Source organism: Anopheles gambiae, chromosome 3 (assembly GCF_943734735.2).
Source record: "Anopheles gambiae chromosome 3, idAnoGambNW_F1_1, whole genome shotgun sequence".
Classification (NCBI taxonomy): domain Eukaryota; kingdom Metazoa; phylum Arthropoda; class Insecta; order Diptera; family Culicidae; genus Anopheles; species Anopheles gambiae.
Window position 1 is genome coordinate 40,567,711 of NC_064602.1, and position 22,269 is coordinate 40,589,979.

A 22,269-nucleotide genomic window follows, 5' to 3' on the forward strand; every position below is an offset into this window, starting at 1 on the left:
CGCAAGTATCGGACGTTAACTCCGACGAAACGTATAACGAAACACGTGTGCCGCGAGCTAAATATTGCATAAGGCATCCGACGCAGTGTAACGTAAGAAGAGCAAATTGAAGAAATTAATTGTGACGAGTGTATCCATCGAGTGTATGACCGTCGTGTGTATGACCGCCGACCCACGGCTAAGAAAACATCGTTCCGGTTGAGGCAACCATCGTTCTCGGTTTGAGGGCAACCGGCACGTAATACGGAAGACGTCGTATTGTAATCCTGAGAAGACCAACAAGCAGCAGTGAAGACATCACTCCCGATCCAGCCGTCCCTGACCAGCCGAATAGGAGTTGACCCTGCTGAAGCGGATCTGAACCACGGTGAGTTCAAGATGGAATACGATTTTAAAAAAAATCCGAATGGGCACTGCAAATTATGCACGAACCCAGATGAGATAGGGAAATTGATAACTTGTATTGATTGCGACAGGTGGTTTCACTTGTCATGCTTAGACATAAAATCACCCGTTAAAGATTTTTTATGCAAAAAATGTAAAGATAAGGAAGTTGAACGGCAGGAATATAGATCAGCACTAATGCAAACGCAAAAACTGCTGAAAGAAAAAATGACAATTGAAGAAGAAAAAGAAAAAGAAAAAGTAAGAATAGAAGAAGAGCTAAAACGGCTACAAGAAGAGATACAAAACAAAAAATCAGAAGATGTCAATGAAAAACCAATGACAAGTTTAGACGTAAAACTGTTAACTCAGAGTTTAGACAAAATGGTTCAATCGTTGTGTTCTAAGGACTCGAAAGTAACACTTTCAAAGCTTCCAGATTTCGATGGAAGCTATAAATGCTGGCCTCAATTTAAACAAGCCTACGAAGAAACTTCCCGAGCTTGTAATTTTTCAAATTTAGAAAACATGAATAGGCTGCAAAAGCATCTGAAGGGCGAAGCATTTCGTGCGGTTAGTGGGTTAATGCTTAACCCAGAAAACGTTCCGCTTGTATTAAACAGGCTCGACAAAATGTTTGGAAATGCTGAAAGCATTTACAAGTCTTTACTGTTAGAATTACTAGTAGTAAAGCACATAACGATAGATAATCCCTCAGCATTCTTAGAATTTTCCAACGCTTTGCGCAATCTCATTGACAACATGGTGTTGTTGAAGCAAGAAGGTTTTTTGAATGACCAGAGGCTGCTAAACGATTTGACATCAAGATTTTCAACCGAACTTCGGAACGAATGGTTGAAACACACAATAAGTAGGAAACAAGATAATAAGAATCTCACGCTAAAAGACCTAGCAGAATGGCTGAAACCCTCTGAAGAACTGGCCATTATACTGGCCGCGAACGAAGGAGTAGCCAAACAAGAAAGGTCGAACCGTCAAAACATGCAGCATCGTCTTAAAGGGCCTGAAAAGCAAACGATATGTCTAATTTGTGGATTTCCTCATGAAACCACTCGTTGCCGACAATTGAACGGTAAGATGCCCGATGAAATATTATCTCTTTTCATTCGGCATAGAATTTGCACCAATTGCTGCAAGTACAGCAACCATAACGCCCAAAACTGTCGTCTACCACCACAATGTAGTGTGTACGGGTGCGGCAAAAGGCATCATAGTATGTTTCATAAAAGAAATCTGGTAGAAGGGCAACCTACAAACAAAATAAATTGCCATCAGGAAAAGAATAATCTGTTCTATCAGATCGTGCCCATCACTTTGCACCATAATGATAGAAAATTCGAAACTTATGCATTCATGGATCCTGGCTCTTCAACTAGCCTCATTTTGGAAAGTGTCCGAAAAGAACTAAACGTTCACGGACCAAAAAGACCGCTAACTCTCTCCTGGACGGACGGAAGCATTCAAAAAGAGACAGAAAGTAGGATAGTTCCCATAACAGTAGAGGGAGCTAACAAAAGAAAATTTCAAGTAAAAGGTCTCAGAAGTGTAAGGGAACTTAACCTTCCCGTTCAAACCATAGATGCTCCGTGTTTGCAAAGAAATTTTAAACATTTGAAAGGCATTAGTATCTCTAGCTATGCAGATGCGAGGCCTACCGTGCTACTAGGCCTTCCTCATTCGTATCTTTGCCATGGTGCAAAATATCGAGAAGGTAGACCAAACGAACCAATTGCCCATGAAACGAGGCTTGGTTGGGTCATTTTTGGGGGAACGAATACGCCAAATGTCACAGAGAACTCATTTGTGATGACAGAGACGTACGAAGAAGAAAACAAGAACATGATGCAAATCTTGCGTGGTTTCTTTTCTACAGAGGAATTTGGAGTTAAACCTACTCCAACCCGTGCCTCTGAAGAAGACAAAAGAGCGTTAAAAATTATGAAAGACACGCTTAAAAATACTGGCGACGGATACGAAATTGGTTTAGTATGGAAAACCGACAATCCTAAATTGCCAGACAGTTACGGACAAGCGCTTACGCGCTTAAAAAGTCAAGAGAAGGCAATGGAAAGGGATCCAAACTTAAAATTATGGTATCATAAAGAAATAAACGCATACGTTGAAAAGGGATATGCACGTAAGGCGACACCAATGGAACTGCTGCAATTAAACGGAAAAATAAACTACATTCCCCACTTTTCCGTGATAAACCATAATAAACCCATTCCCAAACCACGTTTAGTATTCGACGCGGCTGCAAAAAATCAAAATATATCCCTTAATTCTCAACTTCTTTCCGGTCCAGATCTTACTGCGTCCCTGTTCGGAGTGCTACTCCGCTTCAGGGAACACAAAATAGGCTGTTCAGGAGATATCAAGGAAATGTATCACCAGGTAAAGGTGAGACGGGAAGATCAAGACGCTCAAAGATTTCTATTTCGAGAATCGCCTTCTGACGTTCCTCAAGTTTACGTTATGCAAGTGATGACATTTGGGGCAACTTGCTCACCAACTTGTGCTCAGTTTGTGAAGAACGAGAACGCACTGCGTTACAAAAATATTTATCCCCAGGCAGTAAAAGCGATTATTGAAAACCACTACGTAGATGACTACTTAGATAGTTATCCAGATATTGATACAGCCGTGAATACTATCTCGGAGGTGTGTAAAATACATGATGATGCTAAATTCTTTATGAGAAACTTCTTTTCCAACTCAAAAGAAGTGGAGAAAGGCATTCCAACCAACAGGTTATCCGAGAAAAGTGTACTTGGCATAGAGGAGAAAAATCAAAACTTCGATAAAGTGTTGGGATTGGTTTGGGACAAAGAGTCTGACGTCTTTGCCTACAAGTTTAAAAGGGCAGATATTAAAACACTAACGAAACGTCAGATGTTCTCATATATAATGAAAATCTACGATCCTCTAGGCCATCTTGCCAACATTACTGTTGAAGGTAAGATTTTGATGCAAGATCTTTGGAAAACTAAACTAGACTGGGATGACGAAGTCACACAGTCCATAAAGGAAAAATGGGAAAACTGGATAAGCCGAATCGAAAACTCGATCAACATATCCATACCTAGATGTTTTTCGATTGAAAATAACGTAAAGATCAGGGAGCTCCATACTTTCGTAGACGCGTCAGAAAAAGCCTTTGCCGCAGTTACGTATCTTAGGACAGTCCACGACTTAGGCATCGACATAAGTATCGTGGCCGCAAAATCAAGAGTCGCTCCTACCAAACCACTGTCGATCCCTAGGCTTGAATTGCAAGGGGCAGTGCTAGGCACTCGCCTAAACGAATCAATCAAGAGGGAATTGCGGTTAAGGGTTCAAACAGAATTCTTTTGGACCGATTCAAAAACAGTTCTAGCTTGGCTTAACTCAGAACCTAGAACATATAATCAGTTCGTAGCCCTGAGAATCGGAGAAATTTTGGAGTTCAACTCTCCGAAGCAGTGGAACTGGGTAGCATCTGCAGAAAACCCTGCTACAGAAGCTACAAAAACTTGTAAGAAAAAGTCAATATGGTTAAATGGTCCCGACTTTCTCAAAAATTTAGACATAAAAATACTAACACCAGACATTCCGGACACATTTGAAGACCGGAAAAGGGTAAACACTTCGAGAACAGTGGAAAGAATAGATTATGACGCCATTTCCGTCGAATGGTGTTCCAACTGGCACCGTCTAAAACGATCGGTAGCGTACGCACTAAAGTACTTGGATTGGTTAAAAAGTAAGGCTAAATCTCTGTCATTTTCGACAGCAATCGATAAAGCTACCCTTGACTTAGCTGAGTGCCACTTAATAAAAAAGGCTCAATGGGAAAGCTTTCAAACGGAGATGATACAACTCTCATTGAAGAACCCGATTAATGGCAGCAGTAAAATTAGGTGCCTGTGCCCTATGTTGGACCAAGATGGGATCATGCGTTCTAGAGGAAGACTTGAACACGTTAAATTTCTTCAATTTAACGCACGTAGCCCTATTGTCCTACCAAAAGGGCATCACATTACAAACCTTATCCTGCAACATTATCATGAGAGGTACTACCACCAGAAGAGCGAATCAGTGATGGCTGCAGTTCGTCAAAAATTCTGGGTGATAGATCTCAGAAGCAGTCTTAAGCACGTAATAAACAAATGTCAATACTGCAAAAACGCACGAGCTAAACCAATCCCACCAATAATGGCACCACTGCCAACATGTAGAACAGCAGTGTTTAAAAAACCATTTACGCATTGTGGAGTAGATTACTTCGGCCCCCTATTCGTTACGATAGGCAGACGGTCAGAAAAAAGGTGGGGTGTTATATTTACGTGTTTAACCACAAGAGCAATCCATATAGAAATAGCCATTGATCTAACGGCAAGCACCTTTATTGTTTGCTTAAAAAATTTGCAATACAGAAGAGGAAAGGTATCTTTCCTATACAGCGATAATGGGACCAACTTTGTCGGAGCCGACAATGAGATGAAACAAATAAGATATCGATGTGCCTCAGAAGGCATAGAATGGATCTTTAACCCACCAGGCGCCCCTCATTTTGGAGGTGCGTGGGAACGAATGGTTGGAGAAATCAAGAGTCTGCTTCCCATGGCTGAGAGTTATAAAGAACACGTTCTCAGATCAATACTAACTGAGATAGAGTTCCTAACAAATAATCGACCATTGACTCACTTAACACTAGAACAAGAAGATGACGAGCCCCTAACTCCAGCTCATTTCTTGCTAGGTTGTTCCGGCGAGGCAGAGCCGAATATCTCAGATATCACCAAAACAGAATTGGTACGGTCCGATTGGAAAAGGGCCCAGGCAATCACACAACAATATTGGCGACGGTGGATAGCTGAGTATCTCCCAAAGCTCTCTATACGAGAAAAGTGGACTCAACCGGCCAAACCATTACAAATAGGCGATATTGTCACGTTTCCCGATGAACAAAGGAAAGGAAAGTGGTTTAAAGGCCGAATCTGCGAGCTGGTAACTGGCGTAGACGGACAAACTCGTTCAGCACGAATCAAAGTAGGTAATAATGTAGTTAATAGGCCAACTGTAAAACTAGCAGTACTCGAGGTAAAACGAGATCAAACATTTCCAAATTGGGGAAAAAGGAAGGAAACAAATCTTAACGTTATAAAAGCTAAAGCAGAAGAACTAGCAAGTCAAATACCAAAAAGGAAAAAGCTCAAAATTAGGCCCGTATCATGGAGCTCATCCTTAAAATAACAATATACATAGCCGCTCTGTTTAAAGTCGAATGCTTATCGATCGTACCTATCCCTGAACCAGGAATATACTTTGATCATATTGGGACACTCCTATTGAAAAAAGGAGCATGGGAAACGACATTCCATACGGGGACACGTCCGGCAAATGATACGGATACGTTACAGACGTTGAAAAAACACTTAACCACAGTATTGAACTCCGTTAATAGTACGGACTCCGAACTCTCAGATCTAAAAGTTACAATCCAGCGCGAATGCAACCATGCAATTCAACTAATTCAAGGAATAAGTCACAAAAGGACAAAACGCTCCCGGGGAATATTTGGTATATTAAAAGATTTCATGTTCGGGGGAGACGACATAGACGAGCAATTAGCAGCCTTCAGAGCAGCAGAGGATACAAAAATTACACATGTGTCCGAACGTTTGACCCAAACAAATAAAAAACACAATGAGTTAACAGAAAATTTACGTCACCGAATAGACAAACTCTATGATGGTATAGATGTTCTCAGCAAAGAATTTAAGCATAACAAAAATGAAGTTCTAACAAAGTACATACAAGAAACGATCATGCTTACAACCGCTCTAGTACAAGACATGATAAATAAGTATCACGAAATAGATTCAAACCAATTATATTTAGAGGATGAAGAGATGTTAAAACAAACTATACGAAGAAAGATGGCAAGTCATTATAATGTTTTAGAATACTCGGAAATAACCAATAGGAGGATAGAAAATGGTGAAATAGTCTTTTCTATCAAAAACGTAATTGTATCGATAGAAAATTACGAGATGTTTAAAGTCATAGCCATTCCAAACTTTGCTAATTATACGATTTTAGACATACACGAAAATACAATAGCCATCAACGAAACTAGTTACTTATATCCGAAGGAAATTGTTAAACTGAACGAATCGCATTACATATCTTCTGAGAAAATAATACAACGAGAACCAGACTGCATAGCATCAGCATTACTACACACAGAAAGTGGTACCAAACAAATGGTAAAAAGTGGTACCTTACAAATCCAAACAGTATTCTGTTCTTCTCTACCAACCCTGATAAGATATTACTAAAATGTAATAAAACACTCACTACACCAAGCTGCTCAATCGGAATCATAACCTTGTCACTAGACTGTAGCATTTTGACGAGCAAGTTCGAAATACAACCGACGATGCTAATAAAATCTGAGCAAGTTAGAGCATATTTTAAACCCATGTTAAATTTAAGCATATCAAAAGAAGATAAGTCTAACGAAGTAGAATCAGTAACCAGTAACTATGTACTCTTCTCGATAACCATACTAAGTGTTTCTATTACGGTCATCTTGGTTTCCGCGATGTTAATCAAGAAATATCTAAAACAAAATATTGGTCCTCCTCCATGCAGGCCACCCACTTTAAACCTAGAATTGTAACTCCCCTACGAGGATTTACGGGGGGAGGGATGTCGCTGACGACAATTTAGGCTTAAAAAACAAAGCGTTGCTAGGTCAATAAATGCTGACTAGCTATGTTATGCAACGCGCCAGCGATGCGCGCTGGTTTAACGATTAAATGGAAAAATAGGCTAAGAAGAATAGATTAAGAAGAATATGCTGATCGACGACGGTCAGCATTTTTAGAGTATAAAATCAATTGAATAAATTAATGAAGCCATTACTTGCCAAGAACCAGTTGGTGCGTTCATTATTGTGCTTAAGTCGGCGTGTACTGTGCCTGTCTTAAGCTGCTGCTCCGAAAGACACTTTCGTGTGCGCGACAGGTTTAATAAGATTTACATTCGTAGTTTCTGTGTTTTTTTGTTTTTCTATCTTTGAAAGAAATAAGCAGGTTGGTGTGATATTTTTGACCTTTTATTTGTATCAATTTGAAAAGCGCTACACCCCGCAGCTTCAAAATTCTCCTCTGTCATCAATTGAATAAATAAATTAAATTTGCTGCTTGCACTGAGCACACCATCAATAATCTATGTTTCTTATTTAAGCAATTGTTTACACATGTTCACACCATTATGAGTAGTTCTACCAGCATAAAAATTATTACCAATTATGAATATCATGCATATAAATAGTTTTTTTTACAGATCTTTGTTATTAAAACTTTTCTGCTTCATAATTATGTAACAGGATAATACAATTTCTAATCACTTTTTGTGAATAATCTTTGATATGGCATGATAAGAACAAATAATTGGTGAAATAACATTAAATGTAAATCAATACATTTTGATAAATTCCAATTACCAATTTCATATTTTGATAAAATGTATCAAATTGTATATTGCTTACACACACACGTATTGTACCTCAAAGCACCCTTTTACTGACGACCGGCTTATCCAACAATCTTTAATCCAATATCCACATGATTTCACTGAACCAGTAGACGGCAACCATATACGCGATCATCGCATGTTGTGCAGGCGGTTATTCCAAAGCCTCAGCATGCAAACAAATAAACAGCAACACATCAAACGAGTGACGACGATTTCGCCGGCGTCAAATTTCAGTTGGAAAAACCGCCACCACCACGGTGACGGTCAACGTGACAAAACGAATACTTTTTAATAAAGTCATAAAATTAGTACCCATTCAACAGCAAACCGTGGGAACCGAAGACAGTGTACTGCGATACCATCGGGTTGCTGGTCATAACAAATATTAATAATAACAACAGCAGCCTGCACTACACCATTGAGGGTAGGGAGGCTGAACTGACTGAGCGTACGGAATCGATTGCCATGGATTTCAGCATTTTTTTATGATGGAATAAAAATATCATCAGCTTAATCACCAGTCTATAAAAGTCGACGGAAACCATTAAACCGGAACACACTCCGGTTGTGGACGGCTTACGGGTGACTAGCCCAGGGTACCTCGGCTCGATAACCTGACCGAATCCTGAGGAAGGTGGGCTCGACACGTTCGTCGAAAATCAACACAAGCTCACATCGGCTGTACCCAGACAAACACATGTGGGTGATCGTGGTCGGAACGGAAGCGTGTAAAAAAAGACCGTTTAAAAGTCATTGTCAAAGGGAAATGCTGAGCCGGACGAACCTGCACACTAGCGGGGTGGGATGGAAGGTCATCAATTTTTTACATTCTCTTTGGCATCTCGTGCTGCAGGCGGCTGCAGCCGATATCAGTGACAGGCGTCGACCAAAGCTATCACCCGGTTGGGTTGGTTTATTGGTTGCATTTCTTTTATTTTCAGCACATATATTTTAAAGGTTTTTATTGAAAGTGCCTGCAGATTGTGTTTTGTTTTTCACTCAAAAACCATCCCCATGGTTCCATCTTATTTGAAGTAATGTCACAGTTTCAACAAGACTATGCTCTTAAATTTTTCGTGCCACTTTGTGGCTACATCGTCCCACTAGTGTATTTGGATGGCATCAGAACTTTCGCTGCACCGTTGTTTGATACCCTTTTCTCCAAGAATTTATTACCAATCTATGAGCTAAATTTTCCGCGCAATAATTCAGTGCATCCCGGTGAAATCTCCTCTCAAACTCGACCAAGTAAGCATCCGCTTGCGAAGAAGTTTCCCTAACTCGTCTCAAGATTCTTAATGCAGAGCGAACCAGAGCTTAAGTTTACTCGTTTTTGTATGTATTTTTGGGAGGATAAAAAATAAACAGCGCTGGATGGCATTATTTGATGGTGGTCATAAAAAACACCATAATACAATTTAAAACCTTCCCACTTACAAGCAAGTAGCTTTTATGTATCTTTTTTCTAAGCATATTGTGCGAACTACTGAAGTGTCTTCGTTCTGCGCTCTCGGCATCTTGTGACCAAATGTTGGAGAAATAAAACTGCAATAAAGCGTCGGTATTAGTGATGGGTAAAGTTGACAAAAATCCGGAGTCGACTCCGATCCGACTCCGATAAATTCGGAATCGGCTCCGAAAGGTAGGTCCGCGCTGCAATATCAGGAGTCGTTCGGAGTCGTCCGGAGTTGCCCGGAGTTGGAGTCATCTGGAGTCGTTCGGAGTCGTTCGGAGTCGTTCGGAGTCGTTCGGAGTCTTCGGAGTTGTTCGGAGTCGTCCGGAGTCGCCCGGAGTCGGAGTCGTCTCCGAATCCGGACGACTCCGAACGACTCCGACTCTGGGCGGATCTAGTGGTTCCATTTTGCCGAAGTCGGAATAGAACTAACAATTGTCGGAGTCGGATCGGAGTCGTGGGTGCGCTTCATACAGCACATCACTAGGCGGTATAGTGCTTTAAAAATTTAAAACCTTAGGACTGAGTAGCTATATTCATAAAAAAAACATTAAAAAACATGTTTTTATCACAATCGGATGACTTGTTCACAAAAAAAATTTCTCAACAAGGTTTCTGATTTGTTGTTATCCTTAATCGAGTTATGACTGTTTTGACAAGAGATATAGCAACTGGAAGCTGGAACAGATATTATCATTATGTCATTAATTTTTTTTTCTCAATTAACTGAGCAAAGAAGCACACAGCATGACATTTACGTTGATGAGCGCCTGGCACTACGTTGACAGGTGGACTCACTTTTTGAAAGTGGAAATTCACTCGAACAGAAATAGAACACCGGACTGAACCCAATTAAAACCTTCAAAGTCAAATGAACCACCTTACAATTAACTCACGTCCAAACTCTGCTTCATTCCTACCAGACATGACTTGTCTCCTTATCTTTTAGTTCTTTTTTTCGTTTTTGGTACATCTGGATTGTAGCGGTGATACCTCTCTCACTTGATGTTTGCTGTTGTTGTTTTGTACCAGCTCCTGGAACTGAACTTAATGTCGCCATTGTTACGTGAAGCCTTGATTGTCATGTAAATTATGTCATGGGAATCAAAACGGTTTAATTTTGAATGGGTCTGTCTGGCAGAAGGTGTGGTCATTTTCACACTATCATCATACGCTTTCATTTCAATTGATTTGTCGAGACACAGGGCAAATTTATATTCAAAAACTGATGGATGGGTGTGTTGGAGTATGCGACAAGTGACGAGCCGATCATGTTAAAAGGTTTGCAGTGTGATTCGATTGAATCCGTAAATATTAAATATGAATTGATTTCGCCACCACGCTTCGCTCGATTGCATCACTAGCTTAGATCGCTTCGTAAATTTACATGTTTTTGTAATACTCAGTGAACTGTTATAAAAGGTTTGTTTATAGGTCATCACTATTCAGCTGCGACTGCCTTCGACAATTATGAAAACAAGCTCTGAAGACAATTCGACAAGCTGAAAACGATTCAGACGTAGTTGATTGCGATCCATTCTCATGGATTGCGATCCAAGGCAACCGGATAAAGATTCAGAGGAAAGTGAGAACAGGTGTAATATTTATGGATAGATAACTACACTTTGTAGTGATAAAATCACAAACATTCGATGTACAACCTCTAACACATCGCATTCTACAGTACTGTAATTAATCAATATGACGCTACCTATAATCATCCATTATACTTGTTAGCATAGCGCTGTTTGCATGTCATATCATTTTGACATATCGTATCATTGTCTCCAATCAACAAGCAAAACTACGATCAATAGAAGGTTCATAATTACGCTCCAGAAGAAATTGAATTTCTCTGGCTTGTTCGATGAATTATTTGATTAGGCGGCAAACATTGTATAATCAGCGCTCGGCTATGGTTGGACCCGTATCCGTAAGCATTCCATTCCGTAATTGTTGATTTGAATAAACTCAATAAATTCCGAACGCTTTTCCCACTCATTCTCACCTCACCAATCATCATTAGTTTAACCACCCCTGCGCAAAATAAATACCCTCGACTGAAAAACCTATTCCACACTTCGCTCCTTACTAACACCATCTAGAGCAAAACTGTTGAAACAAAATATTCACTGAAACTGTTGCACAAAAATAAAATCAAGCATTCAAAGAAAAATCACTAAAATCGGCTCGTATATAGGGTAAATGTACCAGTATTGGGCAGGTTTATGCAGCAGTTTTATAAAAAACTGCTTGTACACTTACAATTTTTATTACTTTTCATGAAAGTGTCGTTATTTTGAACGATAAACTATCGTATTATGTTGTGCTATTTTTTATTTACTGTTTCAAATACTTTTTCTAGCGATATTCATGAAAATGCAAACACTGTTTTTGTTCCTATTTTCGGCAGTTTGGTCCTATTTCGGGCAGGCTGTGCTCCTATTTTCGGCAACGCGAATACGGGTCGGTAAATGTTTTAATTAATGCCAATTGGTAGACAAAAATGTTTAAAACAGTTTTACACTCTCGCTTTGCTAACAATGGTGTTGAAAAGTGTTTAAATTATTAATTTTATGTTGCCCATATTGGGCATTTTGCTGGCAATTTTTACAGTCACTTTGATTTGAGTTACAATCAAAGTAAGCATTGGAGAAATGAGACTGCCTGATGGCTATAGAGTAGGGCTCCAACCGGCTCACAAATTATAATTTTTCTCTCAAGTTATTTGATTATTTATAGTGAAATTGGTGATATTTGATACAAAAAATGTGGTGTTATGTGTTGACATACGCATTACAGTTTTCTGATCAAGTTTTAAATGAATATTCGACGAAATCAAAAGTGCGTTTTTGTTTCAAGTTTCGGCAGTAAGCCAAAGCATTGATCTGTCAAAAATCAACATTTTCCGTGTACCAATTTTTGGCAGCATTTAAAGTGAATAATTACTTGTTTTTAGTGATTTTAAAATTCCAAACGGACTAGTATAAAATCTGCAACCATAGAATGTTTTGGTGCTCTGATTCTGTTAATAATGAAACCTGCCTGGCTTGGCTAACAGCAAATCTGCCGAAACATGTTGAACTCTGCACATTTTGTTTAATATTTTTTTAAAATATGCATGGAAATGATGTGAAATGTCGTATATGAATAACAAATGAGCATATCTCTATGTAAAAAATATGTGTTGATACATTTTTCAACGCGTTTTTGCGTAATTACACTTTTTTTTCCCCTCCGAAAACAGGTACACTGCCAAATACTGGTACAGTTACCATAGTTAGCATAAGCATCATTTGTGCAGGAATCGTTCAAATGCTTGCCAAAAACAGACTAACTCTTTCCGTAACGGGAACCTCGTGGCTATCTTCAATTCACACAAATGAATATAGAATTTGGTGATTCATGCCCAATGGGCGTAATGTGGCTATGAAAATTTTTGTTTACACCATGTGCACCAAGCTATACCAAATCCTGTTTGAGTCTCATCGTACAAAATTATTCTACATACATTGCTTAACTTGTTTTCTTCTGTACTCTCTGGCCACCTTTCAACACCTCGCCTGCTATGTTGTAGTGCATTTGATGAAGCTTGTATCACTTTCTCGTCTATGGAAACACAAGCAGAAATCGAACAAATGAAACTCCTTCGCATTGCCTAATGCAAGTGCAGTAGAATTAGTTTGCACTTCACTGTTTGGATCACAGTGTCCGAGTTTCCGCAAGGCATGACACCGTGCTGCGTTGTCATTGCACCTCAGGTATTTGTGAGGTGTACTTTCTTGAAGGCAATATTGTCTCGTCGAACAGCAAGAACGGTTACCGAATCCAATCAACAATCAAACATAATGCAATGAATCATGTTCCAGTGCGTACAGCGCTTGTAAATTTGCAGAGAGAAAAGCTGACGGTAGTAACCTGTTTGATTGTTTATCGCTTTAGGTTTTTGTGAAAGCAAAATGTGTTTTTGGATAACTCTCTCTCTCTCTCTCTCTCTCTCTCTCTCTCTCTCTCTCTCTCTCTCTCTCTCTCTCTCTCTTTCTTTGTTTATCTCTCTCTCTCTCTCTGGAGAAAACATTTAATACATGTTTGCATAAAGGTATTACGGGTAAAGAAATATTTTATGTTATGATATTTCATGATATTTCCCGATTCCTAGCAAAAAACCGGGATTTGTTTTTTTTTGTAAAGCAGCAGTATTCCAAAAGCCTACTGCTCAAGAAATACGATCATCTCTTTCTGCTTCCTTACTCTCTGAGGATTTTATTTCGGTGTGCTGAGTTCCGGGAAGGCGAGCAGATGAAAGTAAAATAAATGCTGTACTGCATAATAAATTCAATGCCGTCCTGGACCCACTGCTCCCCTTTTGGATTATCAGCACGCTGCACTTCTTCCACTATTCTTCATACCCTACCCAAAATATTTCCTACTAGTTGATAGCCAAATTCCACGTACATTGTACCGCAGATGAGTACCGCAGTGAGACCGGTAAAGTGTGAGGACAAAATGTTGCTCCTTAAAACTACAGTCCCACACCATCTGGCCGTTGACACTTCCTTCCCTAAGCCAACCACCAAACAATAACCATGCGACCGGTGACGCTTTAGTGTTATATTTGTACGCCTTACTGCCCAGTACCGAAACGGGCTGCTAAATAAAGCAAGTGCAAAGCATAACAATTAGTGCACACCCGGGAAATGGTATAGCCGCCAGTGGGAGACGACAGTGGAATGCTGGCAGAAGAAACGATTATACGTCCAGGCGTCCGAACACCGTAAGAGACAGTCACCAAACTATGGGCAGCACGTTTTGCCGCCCCGAACCTGGGCACAGTGTTCTAGTGACTTTGACACTCCCTGATGTGTGTTTAGAGATATCTGCGGGATATTTCTGACAAACCTTCCCAGTCCAGAGACAGAGTTTCGAAAATGGTGATGCTTACGTGCATTCACGTTGATCATGGTTCTGAATCCGGAGAATGTGGTGGGATAGAGACTAATACCAGGAAAGTTAAACTGTACATTTAATATCTGAGCATCATGATAGTGTTAAATACCAACGTGTACTTTATTCTGCATGCTCTATCCAACTTCACGCCCTAAATATAAGCAAGTCCGTAAAAATGATAACATCTCATTAGCTGCTTCAGTATACATATAGGTGTTTAGTGTTTTTTGGTGTTGGATAGTGTTATTGAAGCAATTGATTAAAAGCAGTGCCATTTTGATTGTATCTTGTTCACTGGTTCATCTGTCCGCACAAGCCTTCAGCACTGTCGGTCTTAACGGTGTCGGAAGACCGGCACATAGTATTCAGGTGTAGATATACAGTGAAACGAATGTTATTTCAATTGCTTTTTGTACTAAAAGGAGCAAATCATATAGGTACAGTAGAAATAATATCATGTAGCTGTTGAAAAAACATGTATTATCGCTTAAAAGGAAGGTTGTCTCAAGTCATTTCCAAACGATGTTTCGTACGATTTCTTTCCTCCAAGCATCCAAGCTTAGGCGAACAGGCAAAGTGCTTGTAAGCTGTTGTCTTTTTACCTTATTACATTTATTATTTTGAAATGTCACCTGCACAACGGAGAAATAAAATGGTTTTGGAGTAGAATTATCTTATGGAAATGACTGGATTTTTTTATCAATAGAGTTTTAGTAATGGTCTTAAAATCCTATTTTAATGAATACTGTTAGAATACGAAGCGGATAAATGTTTTAGTGTAGAACACGTTAAAGGGGGTTTGTGGTATTTCAGGTATTGATAACATGTAGTCTGTTTATTCCGTCGGTTCGTTTAATAGTAATGACCACCTTGTCAATGATTAATATTGCAGGGTTTTGCATTTGATTGTTTGTTTGTTTGTTTATCCGGCGCTACAACCGCTTTACGGACTTGGCCTGCCTCAGGAGTGTCCGAAATCGCTCACAGTCTCACGCCTTCGTCGGCCAGTCCGTTATCCCGGCCTTAATGGCGGACGCCTCCACGCCGTCTTGCCACCTTAATTTGGGCCTACCACGCCTCCTCTGTCCTTGTGGACGGCCTAAAAAGACTTTACGGGCTGGGTCGTCCGTTTCCATGCGTACAACATGGCCAGCCCACCGGAGCCTGGTTAGCTTGATACGCTGTACGACAGTGAGGTCGCCGTACATCTCGTATAGCTCGTCATTATAACGGCTCCTCCATTGTCCTTCCACACATACCGGGCCAAGTATCCTTCTGAGCATCTTCCTCTCGAACGCGGTAAAGAGGGTTTCGTCAGATTTGGACAGTGTCAATTTGATTTGCATTTGATAGAACAAAAGTATCCACTATTATGACAACCATCGCAGATGATAGCATAATTGTATCACTTGATATTACAAAGCTGGTGCGACACTACCAGCAAAATACATGCATTCACGACTAAATGCATCCAGAGTTAGATTCAGACAACTAAATCAGATTATTTTTTTGCAACTGACACAAGAAATATGCAATTAAGTTGTAATTATTTAGTTAATTAATTGCTTTCTCTTCCATACCACGGTACCAGTAAAGCACATACTCGGGCGTATAAACACGTTTATGGATACATTTTGACAAACATACCAGCATTTTTTTCATTCCTTGTAAACATATTTTTTGTAATTGTACTTATTATAATAATAAAATAATTATTGTGAGCATGAAATTTAAAAAAAAAACACTCCTTTGTGGCAAAATTTAGCTCTTCGCAGATATATTCGCAAAATCATGTCGTACCAGATTTATAATATCAAGTGATACAATAGTGCTTTCATCTGCGACGGTTGCCATATACATGAAAATTTAGTCTTTTCATCTGAAGCGGTTGTGCTATCATCTCCAATGGTTGTCATTAGTTTATCAATAGTTGATACTTTTATTCTATCAAATGAAAAAACACTGTAATAGTTGAGGAAATTTACGTAAAAAAAAACGATAAAACATCAAAAATCTTCAACGTTATTCCTCTTGACGTAACAACCTACGCGTTTATATCAGCCTATACATTTATACAGATTTTCGAGATTCATAAGTTCCGTACAGATAGTAAGTCAATCCTTAGGCTATCAGGAGAAGCTGCTAGTTCGGTTGAGAATCGGTTTAAACCAAACTTGTCATGCAGCGTGTAGCTAATATTACTCCTTTTTCTCCTTCAATGGTCTGGTGCATGTGCATGCATAATACTTAAACGCGTATTCATTGAAGCCAACTGTATCGTTCAAAACACACCTACCTCTATTGTTGACAATATAGCTTCAAAGGCACCAACCAGATTCCTATGACTGTTCGCGCAATTATCGATGGTTCGCGCCTTGGTCATCTCATTGATACTCGCCAAACACAGTATACACATACAACATACCAACTACAAAGGATACAAACAACACGCAACTAAAATCGATTTCCCAGAACAAGCATAGACTTTACGGAAACAAATACCATTAATAAACCAACACCTCAAACAATGGGAGAAAGCACGCTTGGACGCACCGTTGGATTTTCTCACGTTCGAAATCATTAGCACACGCTCGCACACATCCAGTAGCCATCGTGTATATTGGAAAACAACAGCATCCGGTAAAATCGAATGCCGCCAATGCTGCGAGATAAATAAAGGGATTTACCGACCGAGTAGAGGAATGCTGGGCTGGGATTTCAAACTGTGACCGGCTCAACCAAACCCAATGCACAACCAAATAGTTATGCTAAAGAGTGTTCACATTCGAAAAGATGCGTTCGTGAATAGAACAGAAGCAAAGGGGAGTATCTGGAATTCTCTTCCTGTTAGCTAATGCTACAGTCATTACTTAAATTGATCCGGAAACACAAATTTTGGTTAGTGAGTAGTGAGTTTAGTATCAAACAAGCAGATAATTTATGAAAATTTGGCTTGTTCAATTAGCCAGTAGTTCTGCCTCTCTCTCTCTCTCTCTCTCTCTCTCTCTCTCTCTCTCTTTCTCTCTACCACTCTCTCTCTTTTTCTATATATCTCTCTCTCTCTCGCATTCCTGCTGCCACCATCCCATGAAAATAATCTATCTCTTGCTTTGCTTCTGACAATCATACGATCGCACACACTAAAGAATCATACAATATCTGGCGCTTGTTTAAGGCTCCCCGTTCTGACTAACACTCACACGAGAATTAATGGTACAACACTCCTGAGCATATGTATCTCCTGTCGTTTACAAGATCTCATTAGAGCTGCAAGCATTCATCTGTTTCAAGCTCCAACCATTCACAAGCTACAAGCTCCAGCATGAACGTAGAATTCAACGTAGATTACACGTGGAATGAGAATAAGACTTGCTGGTAAAAGTTGGAAGCTGGAATACCCTGCTCCTGCCTTGGTTCCCGGATGCAATATCGACCGCTATAAATGATAATTTCTATATTCATGATAAGACTCATCCGGTGTTGTGGTATGCTTTTTATAGGGATGCATATCATAGCACCATCTGCCATTGACCGAGTTTTGCCCCTATTTCACGTTCAAACCCCTCGAACGTGGTTTACTCATTTGCCAACCCCTAGCGGCATCGCATACTCCCGGATACGACGCGTATCGTACCATCGCGACCACATTACCGTACACCGTATGTTTCGTGGCATTATAGCGCGATAGAACTAGCCAAATTCATCGCTACAGTGTTCAGCATATTTGATACCTTGGCTCGCGTACTATCATTCCTTCGAAACCGAACCAACCGACCCCTGATGAATGCATTTATTGAGGCATTGGGGGAAAATATTTGTATTGAAAAATCAACAAATTTTCATTATCATGCTTTTCATCATGATCACACCATGCAAAGCGGAGAGCACTCTGGAGAGGCTGCATGTGAGTGTTGAAGATGGTGGCACAAAATTATCCCTGTGGGCCCGAGAACATTACCGACTGTAGTGCTGCTTACCAATCACACCATATTTTCTGATCATATTGTAGCTCACTCTTCAATTATTCAAACTCTTGCTATTCGCAGTGAACTACGCGTGTACGAGACGCATAAAAGTGATTGAAACCCCAGTTGAAAATATGGCGGAGAACGTTCTAAATGATACGCAATTATCAAAAACGCATAACACAAACTATTTCGGTGTGCAGCGAGCTTCGCTATTTTTGACAGGTCTGCCTTTAAAGAATCAAGAATATCGCACCCAGTGTATTCGGTTTGATGTAATCGTATTGAACTAGATTATTGTACTTAAAGGAAGTGTCAATATAACCTGTCGATCTTACGAACATTATTTGTACAACTTCCGAATAATATTTATTGCTTGGGAAAATAATTTTAACGATCTGGAATTATGTTAAAAAATTTCTTAAACTTTCTAGAGTATTTTGCAACCGGACAGTTGTCCATTGCAACAGTTGGCCGGCCCATCTTTTGCCATTTTTCAAATTGGGTTTCTATTGGACGAAACTCTTTTTTCCTAATTAAAGCAAACGCTGCACAGCACCTAACATAAGCATCCATAACGTTGAACAGAATAACAAATCAGAATAGCAACGGTACTTTTATACACTCCAAGATGCATATCCAGTAAAACTACCGCTTATATGCACATTTCAATCCTATACAGCGTCTTAAGTGAACCATTTATAAATCACCATGCTCATACGATGAAATGGCTTTATCGGCTTGACTTGTGACATCGAGATTAATTGTGTAATCTATCGCTCTCTCAAGGGCTATCTGTCGCAGACCAATTGTCGGTGATTTGAATATTACAAACTCGGCCCTGTTTCGATCTGTTTATGCTAATGGCATCCTGTAGTAGATTTGACCCAACGGTGCATACACTGTTGCATGAAACGTGCACGCCCACAATGATGATCAGCTCATGTCCGTTTCTTACCCTTCTCCTTCTGTACGGTTTTCACAAACCCCACAATGTAATTTGTCTGCAATCTCCATCGTCAATAATTGATGCATCCACGAAGAATAACTCGTACCAGAAATCAAGACATCGAAAATTATCCAAGCCGTACCTATATCATTTGTCCTCTATCCGAGAGAATCGTTCCTACTCGAGAGACGGCTGTTCAGATGTTGCCACAATTGACAACTTCTGCCGAATTAACTGCAGTACGCAGAGCATCTGCAGAAATCAACTTCCGTCCCGTCAGCAGCAGATGCAGTGCTGCCGTAAGCCAATCTTTGTGCCCGAATCCAGACGCACATAAATCTTCTGTATCAAATGCGCCTTTTGCTGAATGCACTGAGAGGTCGAGATGTTGATGCCAGCAAGGAGTATACGGGAACCTGAGCGAATAATATGGACGAATTTCATAATCTCAACGCAATCATCTGTCACCAGAACGCTAACGGACGCGCATGGATGAAGACGGAGCGGAACATTTTGCATCCAGATGCTTTTAGGGGGTTTCACAAGCTTTTCATCGACCTACAACACCCAATCGAAGTTGGATTGTATACAGTGCAATCGTTCTATCCGGCTCTCAGTTCAATACTCTTCAGCCACCCCATTCATGTAATATTTTAAAGGAGTTCACATTTGAACGTATAGTCCGTTATGTACGTGGAAACTCTTCAAAAATCTACATTCCATTTCGCTCGGTAATAATCCTAAACCATATGTCTGTTACCGTACCAACCAGACCCACCCGGTCGAACAAACATCCATCCAGACGAAATGCATTTTTAAATGAGCCACACATTATGCGCTGAAAATAACCCTTGTCCTAGAAGCTTAAATTATGTATTTATTGTTTAGTAGGCACGGCCCGGCCGTATTGAATTATGCAACAGACAATTACGCACCATGTACTGGGTATGTGAGAGGGTTTGAATGGAACTATCGAGACATTATACTTCATTTAAACAACGCAAAGGAACGTTTATAATTGAACAGGAAAATTATTTAAAAAATCAAACATTAGAACAGTATTTCAAAGCAAAAAGGCAAGGCAATACCAATGTAGTGATAAAAGGATGGTGAAAATGAGTATAATAAGGTTTTCTTTTTTATTGACTACTGCAAATGCCACCCGCTACCATCGGTGGAGAAGTAAGAGGCTATAATATATGATCAATTAGTCGTTCCGTTTAATCCTCCAGATGGTGCAATATAATCTTCTGTATTGATGATTATACGTAGTAGTGAGGAAGTCGGACAGGGAAAAAATTTAAATGAAAATCTATGCAATTCATGTTTAACAAAATGGGTTGCATCAATTGAGGGCTTAAATTTGTAAGTTTCCATTATTATTCTTAAAATGTATTTCACAGAATTGAATTGTTTGCTAATGGTGTTGAACTGATCGACCTATTCAATGAATAAAACAATCAAGTGTAACGTTTAGAACATTCTAGCGCTATCTTTGAAGTATACATTTAGCAGAATCAATTATTATATCAGTATGTTTACCATCCTAGTAAAAGATTCCTGCTATAGCAGTGACTGTACGGTTATTTCTATGCATTATCTAGCGCACTCTATCCCACATTCGTGGCAGTAGATCATCAATGACTACAGTAAAAAATCAAATCAAAACCTGTGCAGTCAATCATTTACCAACAGCAACTAAATCAATTAACCTTTGCTACACCCTCACGCTGTGCAAACAATTAAGATCCCATCTCACCCGTATTCAATGATCCAAATTTACTCGGCGGTCATTTTTAAATCCATTTCTAAGCCCTACGCACAATACAGCGCGCTTGATAGCACTCTCTAAGCACGCTCACCATTCGTGATAGGGCCATGAGTGAATAGTTTATTGGACTTTGTTTAAATAATCTATTGCACTGCATTTTGAAAACTGGACGCGCGTGAACGGGTAATAATTCTTACCGTATCGCTGCATGCTCTTTTTGCGATGCTCAATTGCCGCACATCGCGCTTCCAAAACAAATACAATTGACGATGGACAATTTATTGGATCGTGTGTGTTACATACGAATGCATCGAGCCAGTGTCGCAATCTGTACAAGCAACGATGGATGAATGTTTGAAATCTGTCCGACGCGTCCATAAAGAATGAGCGCCGATACTTTTCTGATGTGGATGAAGCGGTATGGTGCTGAATGAAATAAGTAATGTTGAGCGTTTCCGAGTTGTGTTTGTATCATTTTCCTCCTGCTAAGTTCTGCTCATTTGTCGCCAAACATACATCGATTTTTTTTTACTTCTCGAGTAGTACTACCATTCCCGTCAGAACTACGCATATATACACAACCTATATACACAAGCTAACCCTGAAGAATTCCGCAACACGACCAATAACGCTGCCCGAGGTGGCCTTTGTTTCCGTGGCCACAACCTTGGTAGTCACCGGGCAGGGTACTTCTGCACGCACAGGTTCCCTTCGAGTTACTGCTGGGACAGAACGTACATAAGTGATACACGCCATAGTGCGGTCGAAGCTTATGGATTCGCAGCACAACTGGACATTTCTGGACAGCGAAGAAAGTCACATCAATTGTACGCATTTCCGGGCATTACGAAGATAACCTAACCATTCCTCCAGTAACTTCCCGTCAACGACAAACATCAGGTGCATTACACCGGGACGCGGCGGTACAAACGTCAGCGCTCACGATCCCGATTGTCGGCGATGGACATGTTCCAGCCGGCGACTTTCCGCACGAACAGCATCAGCGTGTATAGTCCTGAACCAGCGTGCATAGTACCGCACGACCAGTGTCAGCTGGACGCGCATGTGTGCCTTTAGGGTAGCCTGCTCACCGGCCAAATTCTCAATGCCACTCTGCTGTGGAACCGCTTTCTGAGTGGTAACGATGCAAAATAGCGCGACGCCAGTTTGCATCCGTACGCGCGGTGCTTCCTCGTCCGCGAGGAAATGCACCGTATTGGTGACAGTTTTGTAGAATGTTCAGGTTTATTTT

At 40.2% G+C, this 22,269-nt stretch overlaps 1 protein-coding gene across 1 annotated transcript; it reads left to right on the forward strand.

Moving 5' to 3' along the window:
• Nucleotides 1-182: 182 nt before the first annotated feature.
• On the forward strand, nt 183-22,030 carry LOC133392722 (uncharacterized). Its single transcript, XM_061653522.1, has 3 exons — nt 183-367; nt 5,147-6,642; nt 21,918-22,030. The coding sequence occupies exons 2-3, from the start codon at nt 5,619-5,621 to the stop codon at nt 22,028-22,030; spliced, it is 1,137 nt and encodes a 378-aa protein (XP_061509506.1). The 5' UTR covers nt 183-367; nt 5,147-5,618.
• Nucleotides 22,031-22,269: the final 239 nt, after the last annotated feature.